Below are 18543 nucleotides of genomic sequence, written 5' to 3' on the forward strand. Positions count from 1 at the left end.
TACTTTTATTGTGTCCAAATGAACCACATATTGAGCATCTTTGGATTTGCTCCCTCCTTGACAAGTGAGTACAGCTACTCTGTTCTTTCTCCCCAGCAACTGGTCTTCTCTTTTTCACTGGTCGGTGACTAGGCCTTCTATATGGTGGTGGCATAACATCATCATAAGTTGTCCTCCCAGAGATCAAGTGCATTCAATGGGTGTATGACTGACTCGTAGCACTTCAAGTATGCTTCTTTCTTATAACAGTCGACCACAAAAATTTCCAAGTCAAGCCCTTGAATTTGATGCAACCAACAACATGCACACAAGGTATGCCACTCATCTGCCACTTTCTACATGATCACTCATGAGTACCTATATCCACAACAAACTTTTCTAAACCATTAACAACCTCATATTTCTAAGCTGTAGACCAATATGGCTGCCACTCCCCAGTTGATCTAGACCTTCTATCCAATCTTATTCTAATCCTAGGTAAGATTGTTCCTGAATAGTTCTGAGCTAGTCTTTTGTTTTGTGCCCACTTAGTCATTAATTTAACCCTGATCTCCTCCAACATTGTAACTATAGGATTCTCTCTAGCATCTACTATAGTAGAATTAAAGTTCTCAGACATGTTATTAACCAGTGTATCTACTTTAGAATGAAATAAGAACCTAGATCTAGACCAATATCTAGGTAGAATAGCAATTAAGTACCGAAAAGCTTCCTGATTCAAAGCTTTCAGTTCTGCCATGTACTTCTCCCAATCTTTTCAGTGAGTCGCCTTAGCACACTTCCACATCATTTACTTCAAATGTAAACGGGAAAACCTTTTTCTAAAGTTGTTGTATAAGTGTCTCATAGAGAATCGGTTGTCCACACCTGGTATGACATCCTAAAATGCTAGCAACAAACCCTACACAGGTGATATTAATGAGCATATAGTTAGGCATACTTTATGTTTTACATCGTATGATTTTGTAATGAATAATGTTGTTGAGTTAAGAAATTAACTAAATTAATTGATGATGACAAACATTATTTTATTGGGCTAATTACCCAATTAGTATTGATTATTTCTGATTAAGTATTGCAGGCAAAATTCATTATTGCAGCAGCCCAATATAGAACAAGATGAATCTATTTTTGTGGGCAACAATTTCAAACAAAGCCCAATTGCAAATAACTAAGAAATCAAATGGGCTGAACCAGAAAAGAGCGAACCAACTCAAGCCCGAATTCATCTCTCAAGCAAATCCCTCCAAATTGCTTCCACTAAAGCAACGTTCACCTTTTTCATTCGGTCAGAACTCAGAGAAGAGAGAGAGAGCTTCGTCGCTAAGCCATTCATCGAAGAAGAAAGAAAGAGAAAGTTCAATCCAAAAAGCAAAAGTCTAATCACCAAAAATCAAACCATATCAAGCTAAGTCTTAAGCTAAAGGTGATTTATTTCCCTTTGCATGCATCCAATTTTCTTTTCTTCTTCTCAAACTCTCTGCTATTCCAAATTGAGATAGATGAAGAAAGTGATCTCTGTTCACCACTGCTGTAAATCAATGGTTAAATTTGTTTCTTGGGGATAAAGTAGTATCTCAAGAGTTCAGATGTGGGATTGCCATTAAAAACTGTTCTTAATTGCTTTCCTGAGGCTTTCGGTCAAACAAGAGAAAGTCAGACTTAAATTTTTAATTTAGGGATTAACTGAAAAAGTGATGTGGTAAGTTGGTAGCATACAGTTCAAAGAGTTGACCTAAGAGAGAGCAACTCAACAACATGCGAGGAGATACAAAAGAAAATTTGTTTATTATTCTGAAGAGGAGGAGAGAGAACCAGTGTTTTGAGGTTTTATGTTCTAAGAAGAGTTCTCTGAAGAAGTTCATCAACTTGGACAGTGCTTCCTAGTCAAAGGAGCATTCCGCCAGAATGAGGAACTAAATCAGAGGCAATAGCAAATCTGGTTCATCACATAGCAAACAGGCTGTTGAAGCATTAATCTTCTTCATGTTTTACAGATTGTAATTTCATTTTCTATGTATATCTTTCTGTAATTTCTTAAGTGTGAAAAGGCATAAAGAGAGAGCTCAAGTAAAAGCCAAGAGTGATAAGAGATTGAGTGATACACTTGAGAGAAAAGTCTAGAGTTATTTCAGATTTCTTTAGGTTGATTCTGTGTCTTGTATCTTGTATTAATGAGGTACCCCTTTCTTAGTTGGATAAGCACTAAAAGTGAAGAGTTAGGTATTAGCATAGCCAAGTCAAGTTAGGTTAGAACTTGATAAGAAAAGGATTGTGTTAATCCTGAGGAATTGGTGTATGTAATACTTTAACTATAGTGGAAATTCTGCCACTGTTGTGGTGGAGACTGGATATAGGTTGCATTGCACAAGGCAACTGAACCAGGATACATGATGGTGTCAGCTTCTCTCTTCCCTTCTCTGTTCTGTTTTATGATATTCATGAGACAAAATGAAGTTGTCTCATAAATTTTCCGCTGCTGAGTTCGAACAGAATCCAAGTGAAAGTTTATAAGTTAAGCCATATTTCCGTAAAGTAAAAGAAGGTCATAGATTCGAAACCCTCCCCCCCCCCTCTTCTCTAAACCTTCTACAACCTTCAAATGTAAATGTGCAAATGCTATTAGTGAAGTAGACTTACTTTCTGTTGGTCAGACATGAATGTGGAGCTTCCCATCTTCTCAATCCCAATATCAGATGCAAGATGATTTAGGAACCAAGTCCATGAGTCCTTGATCTTGGATGGGCAGCATTTGGTCATTCGGATCCCAACCTATTGTAGTAAGCAATTGTCCACACTAATGTGTCTTCAAAAAGCATCTATCTAGACCTATGAAGGACCTGCAATGCTGAAAGCTCTGCTTGCATGCTTCCAAGCACACAGATCCTTTGGAAGATGCAATAATTTGTCATGGATGATGTTTGCACTTCATTTGCAAAATCAGGAGACTTTTTACACCTTGGGATTTGATTCAACTTTCTTCTTAAATGCCTTGCCAAGCTATTTGGAGTGTAAAATTCTCACTCTGTGTGCTTGTATACATGTGTGATTCAAATTTATGCTTCAAAGCTGCCAAGTATCTTCTTCTTCCATTTTGGTAGCATACAGCCAAAAAGGACACTCATTAGAACAAACTGCCCTTACCCCTCTAAATATAATTACTCTTCTAGTCTGCACAACATATGCAGTGACAGTGTCCTTAAATTCTTCTCGAGATGCATATAGTGTCCCAACTTTTCACTTGTATTGCTTCATGTGTTTTTGTGCCTTGTGAACTAGATACCTCACTCCCTCATGGTTTGAATCTGACCCCTCATTTCCACCATCCTCCCCCAACTCTAACCTCGTGGTCCAATTCTAATTCTTTACTGTCTGCTTCTTCATCATTTTCAAAATTCTTAGTTGCCATACCTTTCTTCTTTACGGCCCTACGTCTATCAATCATGACATTCACATCCTCAAACCCACTGATATCAGGATCAAACTCATCTTCACTGTTGGTGAAGTGCAAATAATCTATACTGTCATCTTCCTCTTCAGATGATTTATATTCTGAATCGAGATTATCACTATCACCAAAATTACCAAACTCAACTTCGTGATTATCATCTTCATCACTATCCCTAGTCTTTGCCCCAGTATCGTCAGCACCTGATTTAGGTTGGTTTTGTCCTGCCTCATTAGGTCTATCGACTATATCAGCCGTATTGTCACCTTCCTGACCATACTCAGCTTGTTCACCACCATATACAACCAGCTTTTGTCTCTCACCTTTATCAACAATCCCTTTATCCTCCCCAACATCAATGTAGCCACCATCAAGAAACACATCGTCATCCTCAACCTTGTGCACAACAAACAACTCTACATATTCTCTTAATTCAACTATTTTACACATGGCAATCAAATTTGTATCACCTTTAAACAACTTCAAAATTTTCTCCATGTCTTCGTATATAGGATCCTTGAACCACAATGCTGAGATATTCTCATCAATGTAACCAAAATACTTTAACTCTGCATAAGCTTGAAATACGGACCACCGATCACAATCAATATCTTCTATAACTGTTGTTTCTCTTCCCACATACTGTAAAGGCCCTTTTTGATAAGTAAATCATCTTCCGTGGTAGACTTTCAGTTTAAAATAGTCCATCCTCTTCTCCAACACCCTATCAGTAAATCGCTATCAGAACACATTACTATATTACAAGAATTAAAAAAAAAAAAAAAAAACATACACAGACATCTTGCCAACCTTGCGAATACTGCTTTACTGACTGTTCAAGTCCCTTCCTTCAAACAAATCGAACTCGCCTGCTCTCTTCTATCCAAGAACAACTTCCGTCGTTTCCGATTCAGGGTTAAGGCATGAAGCAATCACATTGGTTTTTGGAACGTTATGATTAATGTTGTTGTTAATGTTGACGGTTTACATACAAATGAAGACATGAAGTGTTTCGTGCAAAATTGAAAAGTTGAAAAGGGTAGTTTTGTCATTTAAAAAATTTTAATACCAAATAAAACATTGAGAACAATTTTAAATCGAAAACTAGATTAGAGACGATTTTAATTTTGACCCTAAACGTTAGAGACTAAAACAGTATATATCCTTAATAATAATTAAGTAATGCACATCCAATGGCTTCTTTTTCGCCGACATTAGGCATTAATATATAATGGTAATGCCATAAGAAAAGGAGGACCTCCAATTATCCTTAAAGCTAATTAAGTGATCAACCCTCAATTTATATTATGCTATGTTGTGGGGTGGGAAAAACTTGCAAATCATCATCATTATTGAACAATCAAGAACCTATATATCAGCATTCACCACCATTTATTTAACCCTTTTTTTTCTTTTTTTTTTCCCTATTTTACTTTTTTGGTTTGTCCTTTAGCTGAAATAATAAAGAATCATGAGTGTCTCCCATCTGAAAGGTCAAGGCTTGCACAAAGATTTCTCTTCTAATAAGGTTGCTGATTTCATCGCATTTATGTTGGTTACAGAGTTATAAAAAATAAAAATAAAAAATATTTCACGGCATATATAAAAATCAGATTTGTACAATTATTTTCCTTCGATTAATAAAATCGTTTTGTCAGTTATGATCTTATCAAATCATGTTGCAAATAAATAAATATAATAGTTTAAATGTTTTCCTATTTCCACAGTAATTTAAACAATAAATTCTTTTAAGAATTCAAATTATATATGATAAATCCAACTGAAAATATTGTGAAAAATAATATATATCTAATATAAAATGAGAATTGAATTTTCGATAATTTGTTAAATGATAACGAATAAGTTAACTCTACTCAACTACTACATACGAGTTACATATCTAAAGATAAACAATTTTATATTTTCAATACATTATTGAAAAAAAATATTACTATTATCCTCTTAAAATATATTTTTAAGGCACGAAATAGTTAAATTCTATTTTCATTACTCAAAAAAGATAAGGGTGAGAATTGAATATTCGTTCTTCGTTAATAATTCTTTTGAATACACCTTGAAACTGGCAATTTATATATGGAAGACATGGAAAGAAGATAATCAGTTCATGAATAACCCTTCGTTGACTTCTTGGGGGACATAGTATTTTATATAGTATAAGCATGCCATGAATTCGAATCCAACTTATGCATCTGTGGAATCAAATTTGTACAAGAATTTGTTTTCTTCAATGATGAAATTCGCATTATGGGATGGATATATTAAATAACTATTTAAATCCGCACAATGGAAGAAAAAGGCTGCCTAATAATAGCTTTTGTTGACTTATATATATAATAACGAGAAATATTTAAAGACAAGCATAATTTATTATTTTTTACTGTTATTTTTAGTTATTAATTTAATTTTTTAATTTAATAATATTTTTTTAATTTATATTTTAAATATTAATGATTAACTAATAATTAAAAATAATAAATTATATTGATTTTCTAATATTCATCTATAATAATATATCGAATTTCTTATGAAGAGAAATAAACATGTTCTTCTAAATTCTAATTCAATTAGAACTTTCTTAAGTCTTTTAAGAGTTTATAAAGGGACTGAGCTTTTCTTTTTCCGTTAGAAAAAAAAGAAGAAAACAGAAAAAGAAAGCTAATTAAGTTAATTAATATATTATGAAAGTGTTTGTTATGGTGTTTAAAAGATATTGTTTAATTGTTAAAATAAGTTAAATAATTAATTTTAAATTTAAAAATATAAAATTAAAATTTTTTAAATATTTTAAAATTATTATAAAAAATAATTTAGACAAAAATTAGACATCAAACAAAAGACACTATAAAATTAACTTATTATAAAATTATATATAGTCTAATCTCTTTACACTCTTATTAATTAATTCATACATATATTATCCAGAGGCTTTTTGTTTCATTATTGTGATATGTAGGCTATTTTTTTATGATCAGGACCCATGTTAATTATGTAAAAAAATTCATGGTCTACAATCGTAGGCGAATAAAAAAAAGCACAATTTTGGTTAAAATCATTTATATTTTTATTAAGCGTCAATCACATCCTCCATCAGTCTTAAACATTATCATCATAATTAAAAAGAAGAAAAAAAAAAACTCTTTTGTATCCATTTTATAATAGGATAAGCTCTCCTAGTGGTGCACTAATAATATTTTTTGTTAAGAGTTTAGGTAGGGGGATTGAGGAAATGAAGAAGCCGAAGGGTTGAAAGTATAGGGTAGGGATTCACATCTCCTTTTCCATATTTTGCTAATTATTTTATTCTATATGGTTTTTTGACCGCGTTATTGATTAAATAAGAATTAATACTTTTAGATAGATGTATGTATATTCATAAGAGAGCATATTCAAATACAATCATATTAAATATATATTAAAATTATTTATAATTATTAATATAAAAAGTATATATTAAAATAAGTTAATTATATATATATATATATATATATATATATATATATAATAATTAATTTTAATACAAATAATATTTTGGACATATCATTATTGTTTACAGAAGTAAAAGATCAGAATATAGATTTTGGGTTGATGGGATCCGCTTAGGATTCATGTGGTGTGTCTCCACTTTGTCTCCCGCTTTGGTCTCAATGCATCTTTTCTATGTACTTGAAAATCTAAGCACAACAAAGATCATGTACCCAATTTCTCAAGCTATCAAATCCATTTTCCCATTGACTATCTACTATGCCGACAAACCATTCAACTAATGCCATCTGTATAACCTATGCGATTCTAGAGTCTAGAGTGAAAATATTGGATATGTAAGACACTTTTTATTAGTAATAATTTCATATTAGGACTAAAGAATTTTAATATGAAAAAAATGGTGTGTTTTTGTTGAAAATGATTATATATATATATATATATAGGTGGGTGGACATTGCAGAGACAGCAGTACAATACGCAAGTAATGTACTGACTTAATGCAGCATGCGTGATTGACAAGTGGCGTAATCAGAAGCAACACGCATTCTGCATGTTGTTCATGTGGCGTGCATCCAGCCAACACGCACTCTGCGTGTTGGACACGTGTCAGGCATGCAAAAGATGTGACACCTAACGTATTGCTGAACAGATTTTCAAGTGTCAAGAGGCTGTGTATCTCTGATATGGCGAATCCAGGCCAGCTTTATGTAACTTTTAGATGAACTACTCACGACGGGTTCGGTGCTAAAAATCGCCATACTCTGGTTGACCAAAAAGTCCTAATTGTTATCGGTCCAACTGGTCACAACCTCTCCATCAATCAGTAGGTTAAATATGTGTAACACATCCTCAATTGTCACTGTAACCTCATCGGCTGGCAATACGAAGGAATAAGTCTCCAACCTCTACCTTTTCACAAGAGTAGATAATAAGGCGGAATGCCCTTTGATCTGTTCCACTCTCGATACATAGTAGAATTCCGTTGTTCGTAAAGTTTGGTCAACCACCGGATGTCAAATCTTCGACAGATCAAACTTATAGGACAGAATATTCTTGTTAGCTTGATATAGGACAACTGAAAAAAAAAAAACAACAAAATTATAATATAATATATCAAATATTAAATTAAAAATTAACTCCACTTTCATAAAAGAAAATAAAAATTACTTATGCAACTTAGAATACAATAATAATTTTATAACAGCAAATAAAAAATATAATTAGAAAAAATTCAAAAAAAATATTTATATTATTTATTAATTTTACATATTACTTGATAAATTAAAATGATATTATTTTCAATTAATAGTAACATCATAATAGAATATCCAGTAAAAAAATTGAAAAGATTATCTTATTAAATAATTTTAATCAAAAGAATTTTTAAACTTGTTAATTCACTACAACTACTAATAATAATATTAATTCAAATAACTACACTAATAATAATACAATTTAAATACAAAATTCTAAATTAACAAAAATATTAAACTTACATATTAGATTGTCTTAAATAAGTAATAACATGATCTTCTACAAATATATAATTACGTACCATTTTTTCAAGCAACACATTAGTTACTCTCTCTCTTACTCTCACAAAAAAATATCACATTTCCTCTCAATAACAATCAAAACCCTCTCACCAAACCCTACTTAAATGAAATGAAGACCAAACAGCAGCAAAACCTTTCCCCATCCCTTTTTTAAAGCCTTCAACCAAACCTTTGGTTGGCCTCTCCGGAGCATGATGTTGGGTGCATAGAGATCACCCTGCTCAGGAGAGCAACACGTGACTGGGACGCTGACTGGAAATCTCTGCTACTACAACACGCAGGGCACGTGTTGCAAGTATGCTCGAAACTTGAGGGTGAATTTCTGCGAAAGGGATGTTGAAAACAAGCAAAGCATCCCTGCACCTTCACACGCAGGGTGCATGATAATTCTTGACTCGACAAGTGACGAATCTCTGCGTATTTCTACTTAAAATTTTTGCAAAAACTGCATCAATTTTTTTGAAAAGATAACACGTATTCAATATGTTGAAACTGTGTTTCTGAAACATCCACATTTCTATAAAGCACCCCGAACACTAATATTAAACAAAATTATCCATCTCTTTTCTATATATAAAATAATTTCTGTCATATTAGGAACACTAATTTACGTCTTCTTCAAATAATCACGCTCATATTGTTGAGTTAAGAAATTAACTAAATTAATTAGTGATGACAAACATTATTTTTGGGCAAAATAAATAATTAGTGTTGATTAATTATATTTACTTATTACTAATTATTTATTGTTGCAGGCCAAAATTCCATAGCCCAAATGGAATGAAAAGCAATCAGCAAGGATGATGGGCTGGAAGCAAAAATCAGAAGCCCAAGAAAAAGCAAAGAAACAAAGCCAAAGAAATCAAAACGGGCAAAAAGAAGTGATCCGATTCAAGCCCAAAGTGAATTTCAATTCCCTCCATCTTGCCTTACCAAAGGCAACGTTCCCCTCCTCTCTAACCAAGTCAATCAGAGTTTCAGAAAAGTAAGAAAGAGAAAGAGAGAAAGAGCTTCTTCACCAAGATAGTCACCAAAGAAGCAAGAAAGAGAAACTAAGCTTGAAAGGCAGAAGTCATCTCAACAAATCCAAACCAAATCAAGCTTAGGTTATAGGTAAATCTTTTTCTCATACATGCAACTCGGTTATATTTCTTCTTCCCAACTCTCTGCTCTATCCAAAATGGGATACAAAGGAAAGAAGATTTCTGTTCTTCCCTGCTGTGTATCTATGGTCTTAAACAAGACTTGGGGACCAAGTAGTTTCTCAATGGCTAAGATCAAGTTGACCATGAGAAGATTTCTATGGTTATTTCTTTGTGGCTTTCGGTCAAGATGAAGAAGTCAGAAGCAAAGTTTCTACTCTAAGGTTTAATGAGAAAAAGTAAATCTGTGGGTTGGTGAAGTTCAAGGCTCAAGGTGTTGACCTTGGAAGAAGAATCCAGCAACATGCAAGGAGATAAAGGAAGCTTGCTACTCATTCAAAAGGCAAGGAGAGAAAACCAGAGTGTGAGAACAGTGTTCTATTAAGAAGTTCCTCTACTTGGATAATGCTTTCTTTCAAAGAAGCATTCGGCCAATACTGAAGAACTGCATCTGAGGTTTGCGAATCTGGTTTTGCACATAACAAAGAGGCTGCGGATGAAGTCAATCTCCTTCATGTTTTACAGATTGTAATGTACTTTTCTATGTTTATCTTTCTGTAATTTCTTGTGAGAAAAGGCATTGTGAGAAAGCTCAAGTAAAAGCCATGAGTGGAAAAAGGCTGAGTGAAACACTTGAGAGAAAAACCTAGAGTTATTTTCAGATTTTTTTAGGTATATTTATGTCTTGTATCTTGTACCTATGAGGTATCCCTTTCTTAGTTGGGTTAGCACTAAGAGTGAATAGTTAGGTATTAGCATAGCCAATGTCAAGTTAGGTTAGAACTTGAGTGTGAAAGGATTGGGTCAATCCTGTGAAATTGGTGTATGTAATACTGTTAACTATAGTGAAATTCTTCCATAGTTGTGGAGGAGACTGGATGTAGGTTGCATAGCGCAAGGCAACCGAACCAGGATACATGCTGGTGTTAGCTTTTCTCTTCTCTGCTGAGTTCTGTTTTCTGATATTCATGAGACAAAAATAAATTGTCTCATAAATTTCCGCTGCTGAGTACAAACAGAACTTGAATTGAAAGTTTGTTTTAAAAGGGTAATAACAGCAATTAAAAGGAAGGCATAGATTCAACCCCCCTTCTCTAAGCCTACCACAACCTTCAATTGGTATCAGGAGCTAAGGTCTCAAGAATCAAGCTTAACCACTTGGAGCAAAGATCCAATGGCGAACAACTTGGGCACAACCACAGTTGCCTAGACCCTCACTGAAGGCCAATCAAACAACCGGCCACCTTTCTTCAACGGGAAAAACTACTCCTACTGGAAGGAAAGGATAAGGATTTTCATCCAATCCATTGACTACAACATATGGAAGATTGTTGTGAGCGGTCCCAAGATCCCAACAAAAACAAATGCTGATGGAGTGGTAACTCCAAAAGAAGAAGCTGAATGGAATGAAGATGATAAGAAGAAGATAGAGCTGAATGCTAAAGCAATCAACCTTCTTCACTGTGCTATCAGCTTTGAAGAGTACCGGAAGGTGTCTAGATGCAAGACAGCCAAAGAAATCTGGGAAAAACTCCAGGTTACACACGAAGGCACCAAACAAGTAAAAGAAACGAGGATTGATATGCTGCGAAAAGAGTACGAGATGTTTAGCATGAAGGATGGAGAAAGCATTGATGAAGCGTTTGAGAGATTCTCAATCATAATCAACAACCTTGATGCTATGGGTACAAACTATGCAGAACAAACCTTGGTGAGAAAACTCCTTAGAAGCCTCACAAAAGAATGGGAAACCACTGCCACTGTCCTAACCGAAAGTAACAACCTAAGTCCCATAACCTATGATGAGCTGAGAGGAAAACTCCTTGCCTATGAAGCCACACACACAAACACAGACTCAAAGAAAAAGGGAATAGCCCTCAAGTCACAAATAGAACCGAAAGAGAGTGAGTCTAGTGATGGTATTTCAGATGATGAGCTTTTGTTTTTTGCTAGGAGATTTAGAAGGATGATGAAGAACAATAGCAAATACAAAGGTTCAAGTTCAAAGGAGCACAAGATCGACTTGAGCAAAGTGACATGCCATCACTGCAAGGAGGCTGGACACTTCAAGCTAAACTGTCCAAAGCTCAAAAAGGAGGACAAAGGAAAAAAGGAAAGGAAGAGAGTACTCATGGCAGCTTGGGAGGATTCTGAGGATGACTCAAATGAAGAAGAAGAATCTGAAGGAGATGACAAAGACTGCTTCATGGCTGGAAACAACAATCTTGATGAGGTAAACTATTATGATTTGACCATTGAGGATTTGCATGCTATTATTGATGATCTCACTTTAAACACATTAAAACTGCTTGATAAATACAATGAATGCAGATCTGAAAGAGATGTGTTAAAAGGTGAAAATAATTTTTTAAAAGAAAAAGTGAAGGAAACTGAATGTGCTTTGGACATCATTGAAGAAAACAGATTTCTAAAATCTGAACTTGAAAAATTAAAAGAAAAGCACATTGTGGATCCTTCTCATGAGTTAATTGCTGAAAATGAAAGATTAAATGATATGATTAAAAGACTGAATGGTGACTTAGCAAAATTTGCTCAAGGTTCTAGCAACTTGGACAAATTACTTGCAAGTCAAAGACCATTGTTTGAAAAATCTGGTTTAGGCTACATAGCTAAGGAAGATGCAGTTTCTAATACTTCCTCTATAAAATTTGTGACTTCTTCATCAAATACCAAATCCATACCAAGCAAATCAGGTATCGGATATGTTTCAACTTGTGAAGAAAAATTTGATGAAGCATACACAAGTGAAACTGAGCCTTCACCAAGAACTGGTCCGAGTTCAAACCGGCCAGGTTTGGGTTACATTTCGAAAAATGAGGCTGTTTTCAAGAAACCACCATTTTACAACAAAACCTCATATTCGAAAGGTAAAAATGTTCAAAGAAATTCTGGTGAAAATGCTTTTGCAAAGAAGAACAACTTTAATAAAAATCAGTTTGTCAAAAGAAATGCATCTCCTTCAAAAACCAGAAAATTTCAACACTTTAATCATTTCAAGCAATATAACTCATCTCAATTTCAGCGACACACATCTGAAAATCATTGTGTCAATTGCAAGAAATTTGGTCACTCATATGAACAATGTTTCATTGAAAAAAGAGTTGTTGGAAACAAAGTTTACAATGTTGTTTGTGATTTCAATGCACTTGGGCAACCAAGATGGATTAACTTCAAAGGATCCAAATTAATTTGGATACCTAAAGCTACTTGAAAATCTTCATGCAGATTTGCCTAGCATCCAAGAACAAAAAGGACATGTGGTACATGGATAGTGGATGTTCAAGGCACATGACTGGGAGGTCAACTTACTTCATCAAACTAAATAAGTATGATGGAGGTTTTGTGACCTTTGGAGATGATGGTAAAGGTAAAATCATTGCTGTTGGAAAAGTAGGTAATGAACAATCTACTTTCATTGATGATGTACTTTTGGTATGTGGTTTGAATCACAATCTTTTGAGTATAAGTCAGCTGTGTGATTTAGGATATTTGGTGATTTTCAAAAGATTTGAATGTTGTGTTGTTAATGAAAAAATAAATGAAGTGATGTTTGTTGCCAAGCGTTTTAATAATATGTATGGACTTACTCTTGATGAACTAAAAGATCAAAATGTAGCTTGTCTTCACTCTAAAGAATCTGAAAAGTGATTATGGCATAAGAGATTGGGCCATGCAAGTATGTTTCAAATAAACAAACTTGTTAAGAAAGAATTAGTAAGAGGTCTTCCTTTGATAAAGTTTGACAAAGACATCACTTGTGATGCTTGCCAAATGGGAAAACAAACAAAAAGTTTTTTTAAACCAAAGGAAGACATCTCTACTAAAAGACCACTTGAGTTGCTACACATTGATTTATTTGGTCCAACAAGAACTCAAAGCCTAGGTGGTAAACATTATGGTTTAGTAATTGTGGATGACTACACTAGGTTTGGTTGGGTTTTATTTCTTGCACACAAAAATGAAGCCTTTTCGGCCTTTGAACCTTTTTGCAAGAAAATTCAAAATGAAAAGGATTTGAAAATCTCTTCTATAAGAAGCGATCATGGAACTGAATTTGAAAATAATTTATTTGAATCCTTTTGTGAGGAATTTGGAATATCTCACAACTTCTCTTGTCCAAGAACACCACAACAAAATGGTGTTGTGGAAAGAAGAAATAGAAGCATACAAGAGATGACAAGAGCTATGCTTTGTGAGAGTAATGTTCCAAAATTCCTTTGGGCTGAAGCAATTAACACAGCTTGTCACATTTTAAATAGAACAATCATAAGGAAAATTTTGAAGAAAACCCCTTATGAACTTTGGAAAGGCTACCCACCAAACTTAGATTACTTGCACATCTTTGGATGCAAATGTTTTGTTTTAAATAACAAAGAAAATTTGGGAAAATTTGATCTAAAGGCTTATGAGTGTTTGTTTGTAGGATATCCCACAACTAGTAAAGCATATAGAGTTTATCATCAAGATGCTAGAATTATTGAAGAGTCTATACATGTTACATTCTGTGATACTAACTTGGTACAAAGCATTTTGGAAGATTGTGATGCAGGAAATCAAGCTCAAAAGGAAGATGAAACCACTCAAAATAATGAAAAAGGAAATTCTGGTCAAACTGAACCAGAAACTGCAACTGCTGAAAATTCGTGAGACAATTCCATTTTGTCTCATGAATCTGAAGGAAATCCTGAAGCCAGCAGCACCCAGAATCCCTTGGCTTCTCAAACTGCCTCCAAGTCCACCAGACCTCATGAATGGAGATTTTTGAAGAATTATTCTGAGGAATTTGTCATTGGAGACGTCTCTCATGGAGTGCAAACAAGGTCTTCCACTAGAAAGGCAAATGAAGGATCAAACATTGCCCTTCTTTCACAAATAGAGCCTCAAAACGTCAAGGAAGCACTCAGTGACCCTTCTTGGGTTAAAGCTATGGAGGATGAGCTTCTTGAGTTTGAAAAGAATCAAGTATGGACTTTGGTTCCAAGGCCAAGTGAAAAGAAAGTGACCGGCACCAAGTGGATATTTCGGAACAAGTAAGGAGAAGATGGTAGCATTGCAAGAAACAAGGCAAGGCTAGTGGCACAAGGATATGACCAAGAAGAAGGAATAGACTTTGATGAATCCTTTGCCCCTGTTGCCCGAATGGAAGCCATAAGACTTCTCTTAGCTTATGCTGCATATTGTGGTTTTAAATTATATCAAATTGATGTAAAATGTGCATTTTTGAATGGAGTGATAGATAGAGAAGTGTATGTGGAGCAGCCTCCTGGTTTTGAAAATAAAGAGCATTCTAATCATGTTTTCAAATTATCTAAAGCTCTCTATGGTTTAAGACAAGCTCCTAGAGCTTGGTATGAGAGACTTAGCTCTTTTCTTTTGAAAAATGGTTTTCAAAGAGGCACCACTGACACAACTCTATTTATCAAGAACTCTAATGATTCTTTTATTCTAGTCCAAATATATGTTGATGACATTATTTTTGGATCAGCCAATGAATCCCTTTGTTCTGAATTTGGAAAACTCATGACAAGTAAATTTGACATGAGTATGATGGGTGAACTTAATTTCTTCCTTGGGTTGCAAATTAAACAAACTGAAAAAGGTATTTTCATTCATCAAGAAAAGTATGCCAAGGAATTAGTTAAGAAATTTGGTATGGAAAATGCCAAACCCATGGGAACTCCCATGCATCCTAGTTCTAAATTAGATAAGGGAGAAGCTGAGAAAGATGTTGATGAGACTAGGTATAGAGAAATGATTGGTTCTCTTATGTACTTAACTTCCTCTAGGCCCGATATTGTGCAAAGTGTTGGATTGTGTTCTAGGTTCCAATCCAAACCAAAAGAGTCACATCTTTCTGCAGTTAAGAGGATCATTAGATATATTCATGGCACATCCAATTTTGGTCTTTCGTATCCTAAGATTGATGATTTTTCTACAGTTGATTATTGTGATGCAGATTTTGCTGGTGATAGAGTTGATAGAAGGAGCACTTCCGGTTTATGTTGCTTCCTTGGGAAATCCTTAAATGTTTGGTCAAGTAAGAAGCAACCAACAGTGGCCCTATCCACTGCAGAGGCTGAGTATATAGCTGCTTCTTCTTGTTGTTCTCAGCTTTTATAGTTAAAAACACAACTTGCTGATTACAAATTAAATGCTGAAAATATTCCCTTAATGTGTGATAATATGAGTGCCATTAATATTTCTAAAAATCCAGTTTTGCACTCTAGGACTAAGCATATTGAAGTGAAATTTCACTCAATAAGAGAACATGTCCAAAAGGGGGATATTAGTATTCAATTTGTTAAATCAGAGGAGCAATTAGCAGATATATTCACAAAACCACTAGCTGAGGATAGATTCTGCATGCTTAGGACTTGTCTAGAAATTTTGAGTTATGATTCTTTATTTGAAAAATGCTGATGTATTTGTTGGAGCTTTTTATCTCATAAACAGGTATGAGACAATTCTGGACAGGTGATGAACGTTCCCCTTAATCAGCGTGATCTGGGCTTATTCCATGTGAAAAATGATTTAGGCCAACCTTAAATATCATATCTAGAGTAGTCCAGTGTGTTTCCTTAAATCCAACCATCTCTGGGCCCTAATATGAATGTTAAAATTTCTGTTTGGTTGTTAAATTTTTTTTGGGCTGTGTGTTTAATTTTTTGAAAGGATTTTCATTTAAAGTTTTTGATCCAAAAAGATTTTCAGTTTAATTTATTGTTTCTCAAAATTTAAAATTAATTTCCAGTTTTATTTTAAAATCAAATAAAATATTTCTTTTATGAGGTCATGTCTTTTCAAGTCTTTTCAAATGGTGATGCAGTTGCATGGTTTTGGAAATCCACTTTTGGGTACGGTTACCGACACTCCCTCTATTCCCTCCATAACTTCTCCTCAAACTCTTCGGTTTCTTCCCACTCACTTCATTGGCTCTCTCCTCAAAAGTCTGAAACCAACCAAATGAGGAAGAAGACCATTGCTAAAAGGCCTCCTCGTGAAAAAGTGTACAAGCTTCCCTCAAAGCCTTCCACTCGTTCCCAAGACCGAACCTTTACTCCATCTCCTTCTCCTCCTACCTCTCCTCCTCGCTGTGACCCCATGGCTCGGACCAAAAACACTCCAAGATATCCTGCTCCTGCCAAACCGACGCCACCACCTAAGGCAACGCCATCCAAACCAAGCTCTTCGAAACCTGGCTCATCCAAGGGTAAGCATCCTGCTGTTGAAGAACCTGTTCCTGAGACTACAAAACCTAAGTCAAGGTCTGTTCCTGTGCGCTCACAAAGAGGTAACCCTCATCGCCCTCTCAAATCTGTTAGAGAACCAGACATTGATCCTTTTGCTCACAAATCACACTACATGACATCTCACTCAGACTATAACCCCCATTGTTTCAAATCTGCCATGAACCACGATTTTTATGAGGGAGTTATTCAGTATCGTACTCTATGTCCCTCCTTTCTTGCAGATTTACCTGATTTGAAAAAGAAAGGTTTTCCTTTTGTTGAAAATTTGGAATTTTTAGACTGGAATCACCTTTTCAAAATCAAAAAACCTATATATCCTCAGTTAGTCAAAGAATTTTATGCAAACATGACTTACCATGAAGGAAGTGTGCATTCTTATGTTAAGGGCAGAGACATTATTTTGAATAATGAAACTATCAGTGACTCTTTGAAGTACACTGATGTTGGGCCGTGTGCTTATACATCTGTAAAGTGGGATGATGGAGTTGGTATCTCTTATCATGATGCTTTGGCTCACATTTGTGAACATGTTTCCTTAATTGATGGCATCACACCCACTCACAAAGCCCTAGGATATGAACGTGCTCAGTTGCACCGAATTGTCAACCATATCTTAATTCCTCAAAGTGGTTCATATCAAAGGGTTTCTTACACGGACACACTTGTTTTGTATGCCCTAATCACTAAAACAGAAATCTCTTTTGCCTATTTGATGGCTAGATACATGTTTGATTCTGTTAGAAGTGTGAAAGATAAAGCACTACCTTATGGCATATTTTTAACTTGCATATTTGAGAATTTTGGTGTTGATCTGTCAAATGAGGATTATGAAAACAGACATTCATACCTAAAAGGGGGTGGTTCAGTGAAACAGCAAAAAGGACCAACTAGATCTGAAAGAGTGGTTCTAGATGATGATGATGAAGAGTTCATTCCAGATGACTCTCCCCCTCCTTCCACCGAGGGTACTTCCATCTCCACCGGGAAGAAATCTACTCTGCTGAATGTGGTCCAGGATGTCGCTCAAGAGTTTGTTTCCCAATCAAATCACATGATTGCCATGAGCAAGGAACAAAGGAAGCTAGCTAGCAAGCATGAGAACTTTCTGAGAAAATCAAGGGACAGGATGGCTGTGCTCATGACCTTCATTGATAACCTTCACAATGATGAAGACATTGCCACTGATGTTGAAGAGGAAGCTGCTTCGGAAGGGAATGGTTCTGATGCCTAGGATTTGTCTCATGAAAACTGCTGCTGCTGCTCTCCTTTTTGTCTCATGAATTCTGTTTCTTTAGCTACTTTTGAACTGTTTTATTTTGGATGACTGTAATAACTCTAGATATTGCTGCACCTTTGGTAGTTTAGTCAGTACTTTGCACTATGGACTAACTCTTTTCTGCAGGATGCAAGACTTTGTTTTTGTTGATCTTGCTTATTATCCACCCTTGATGACAAAAGGGGGAGTAATAGCAATAGGATAATAGATGGATAATAGATCCTAGTACTTCTTTTGGGATTTTTGCTGCATTAATACTTGAGTTTGCATGCTGAATATTCTTTGCTGCATTAATACTTGATTTCACATGCTGAATCAGATTGCTGATGGTATTAGCTTGATGTTG

The 18543-nt window shown here is 34.9% G+C and overlaps 1 protein-coding gene across 1 annotated transcript; it reads left to right on the forward strand.

The window, feature by feature from the left end:
- The first annotated feature begins 16463 nt into the window (after nt 1-16463).
- Nucleotides 16464-18152, forward strand: LOC148578554 (uncharacterized). Its single transcript, XM_088501325.1, has one exon. The coding sequence runs from the start codon at nt 16464-16466 to the stop codon at nt 18150-18152; it is 1689 nt and encodes a 562-aa protein (XP_088357451.1).
- The last annotated feature ends 391 nt before the right edge of the window (nt 18153-18543 follow it).

Source organism: Arachis ipaensis, chromosome B1 (genome assembly GCF_059453495.1).
Source record: "Arachis ipaensis isolate K30076 ecotype BB chromosome B1, ASM5945349v1, whole genome shotgun sequence".
In the NCBI taxonomy this organism is placed as follows: Eukaryota; Viridiplantae; Streptophyta; class Magnoliopsida; order Fabales; family Fabaceae; genus Arachis; species Arachis ipaensis.

Bases quoted from the DNA above. Each gene is read 5' to 3' on its own strand.
- LOC148578554 (XM_088501325.1), top strand. From the start codon at position 16,464: ATGTCTTTTCAAGTCTTTTCAAATGGTGATGCAGTTGCATGGTTTTGG.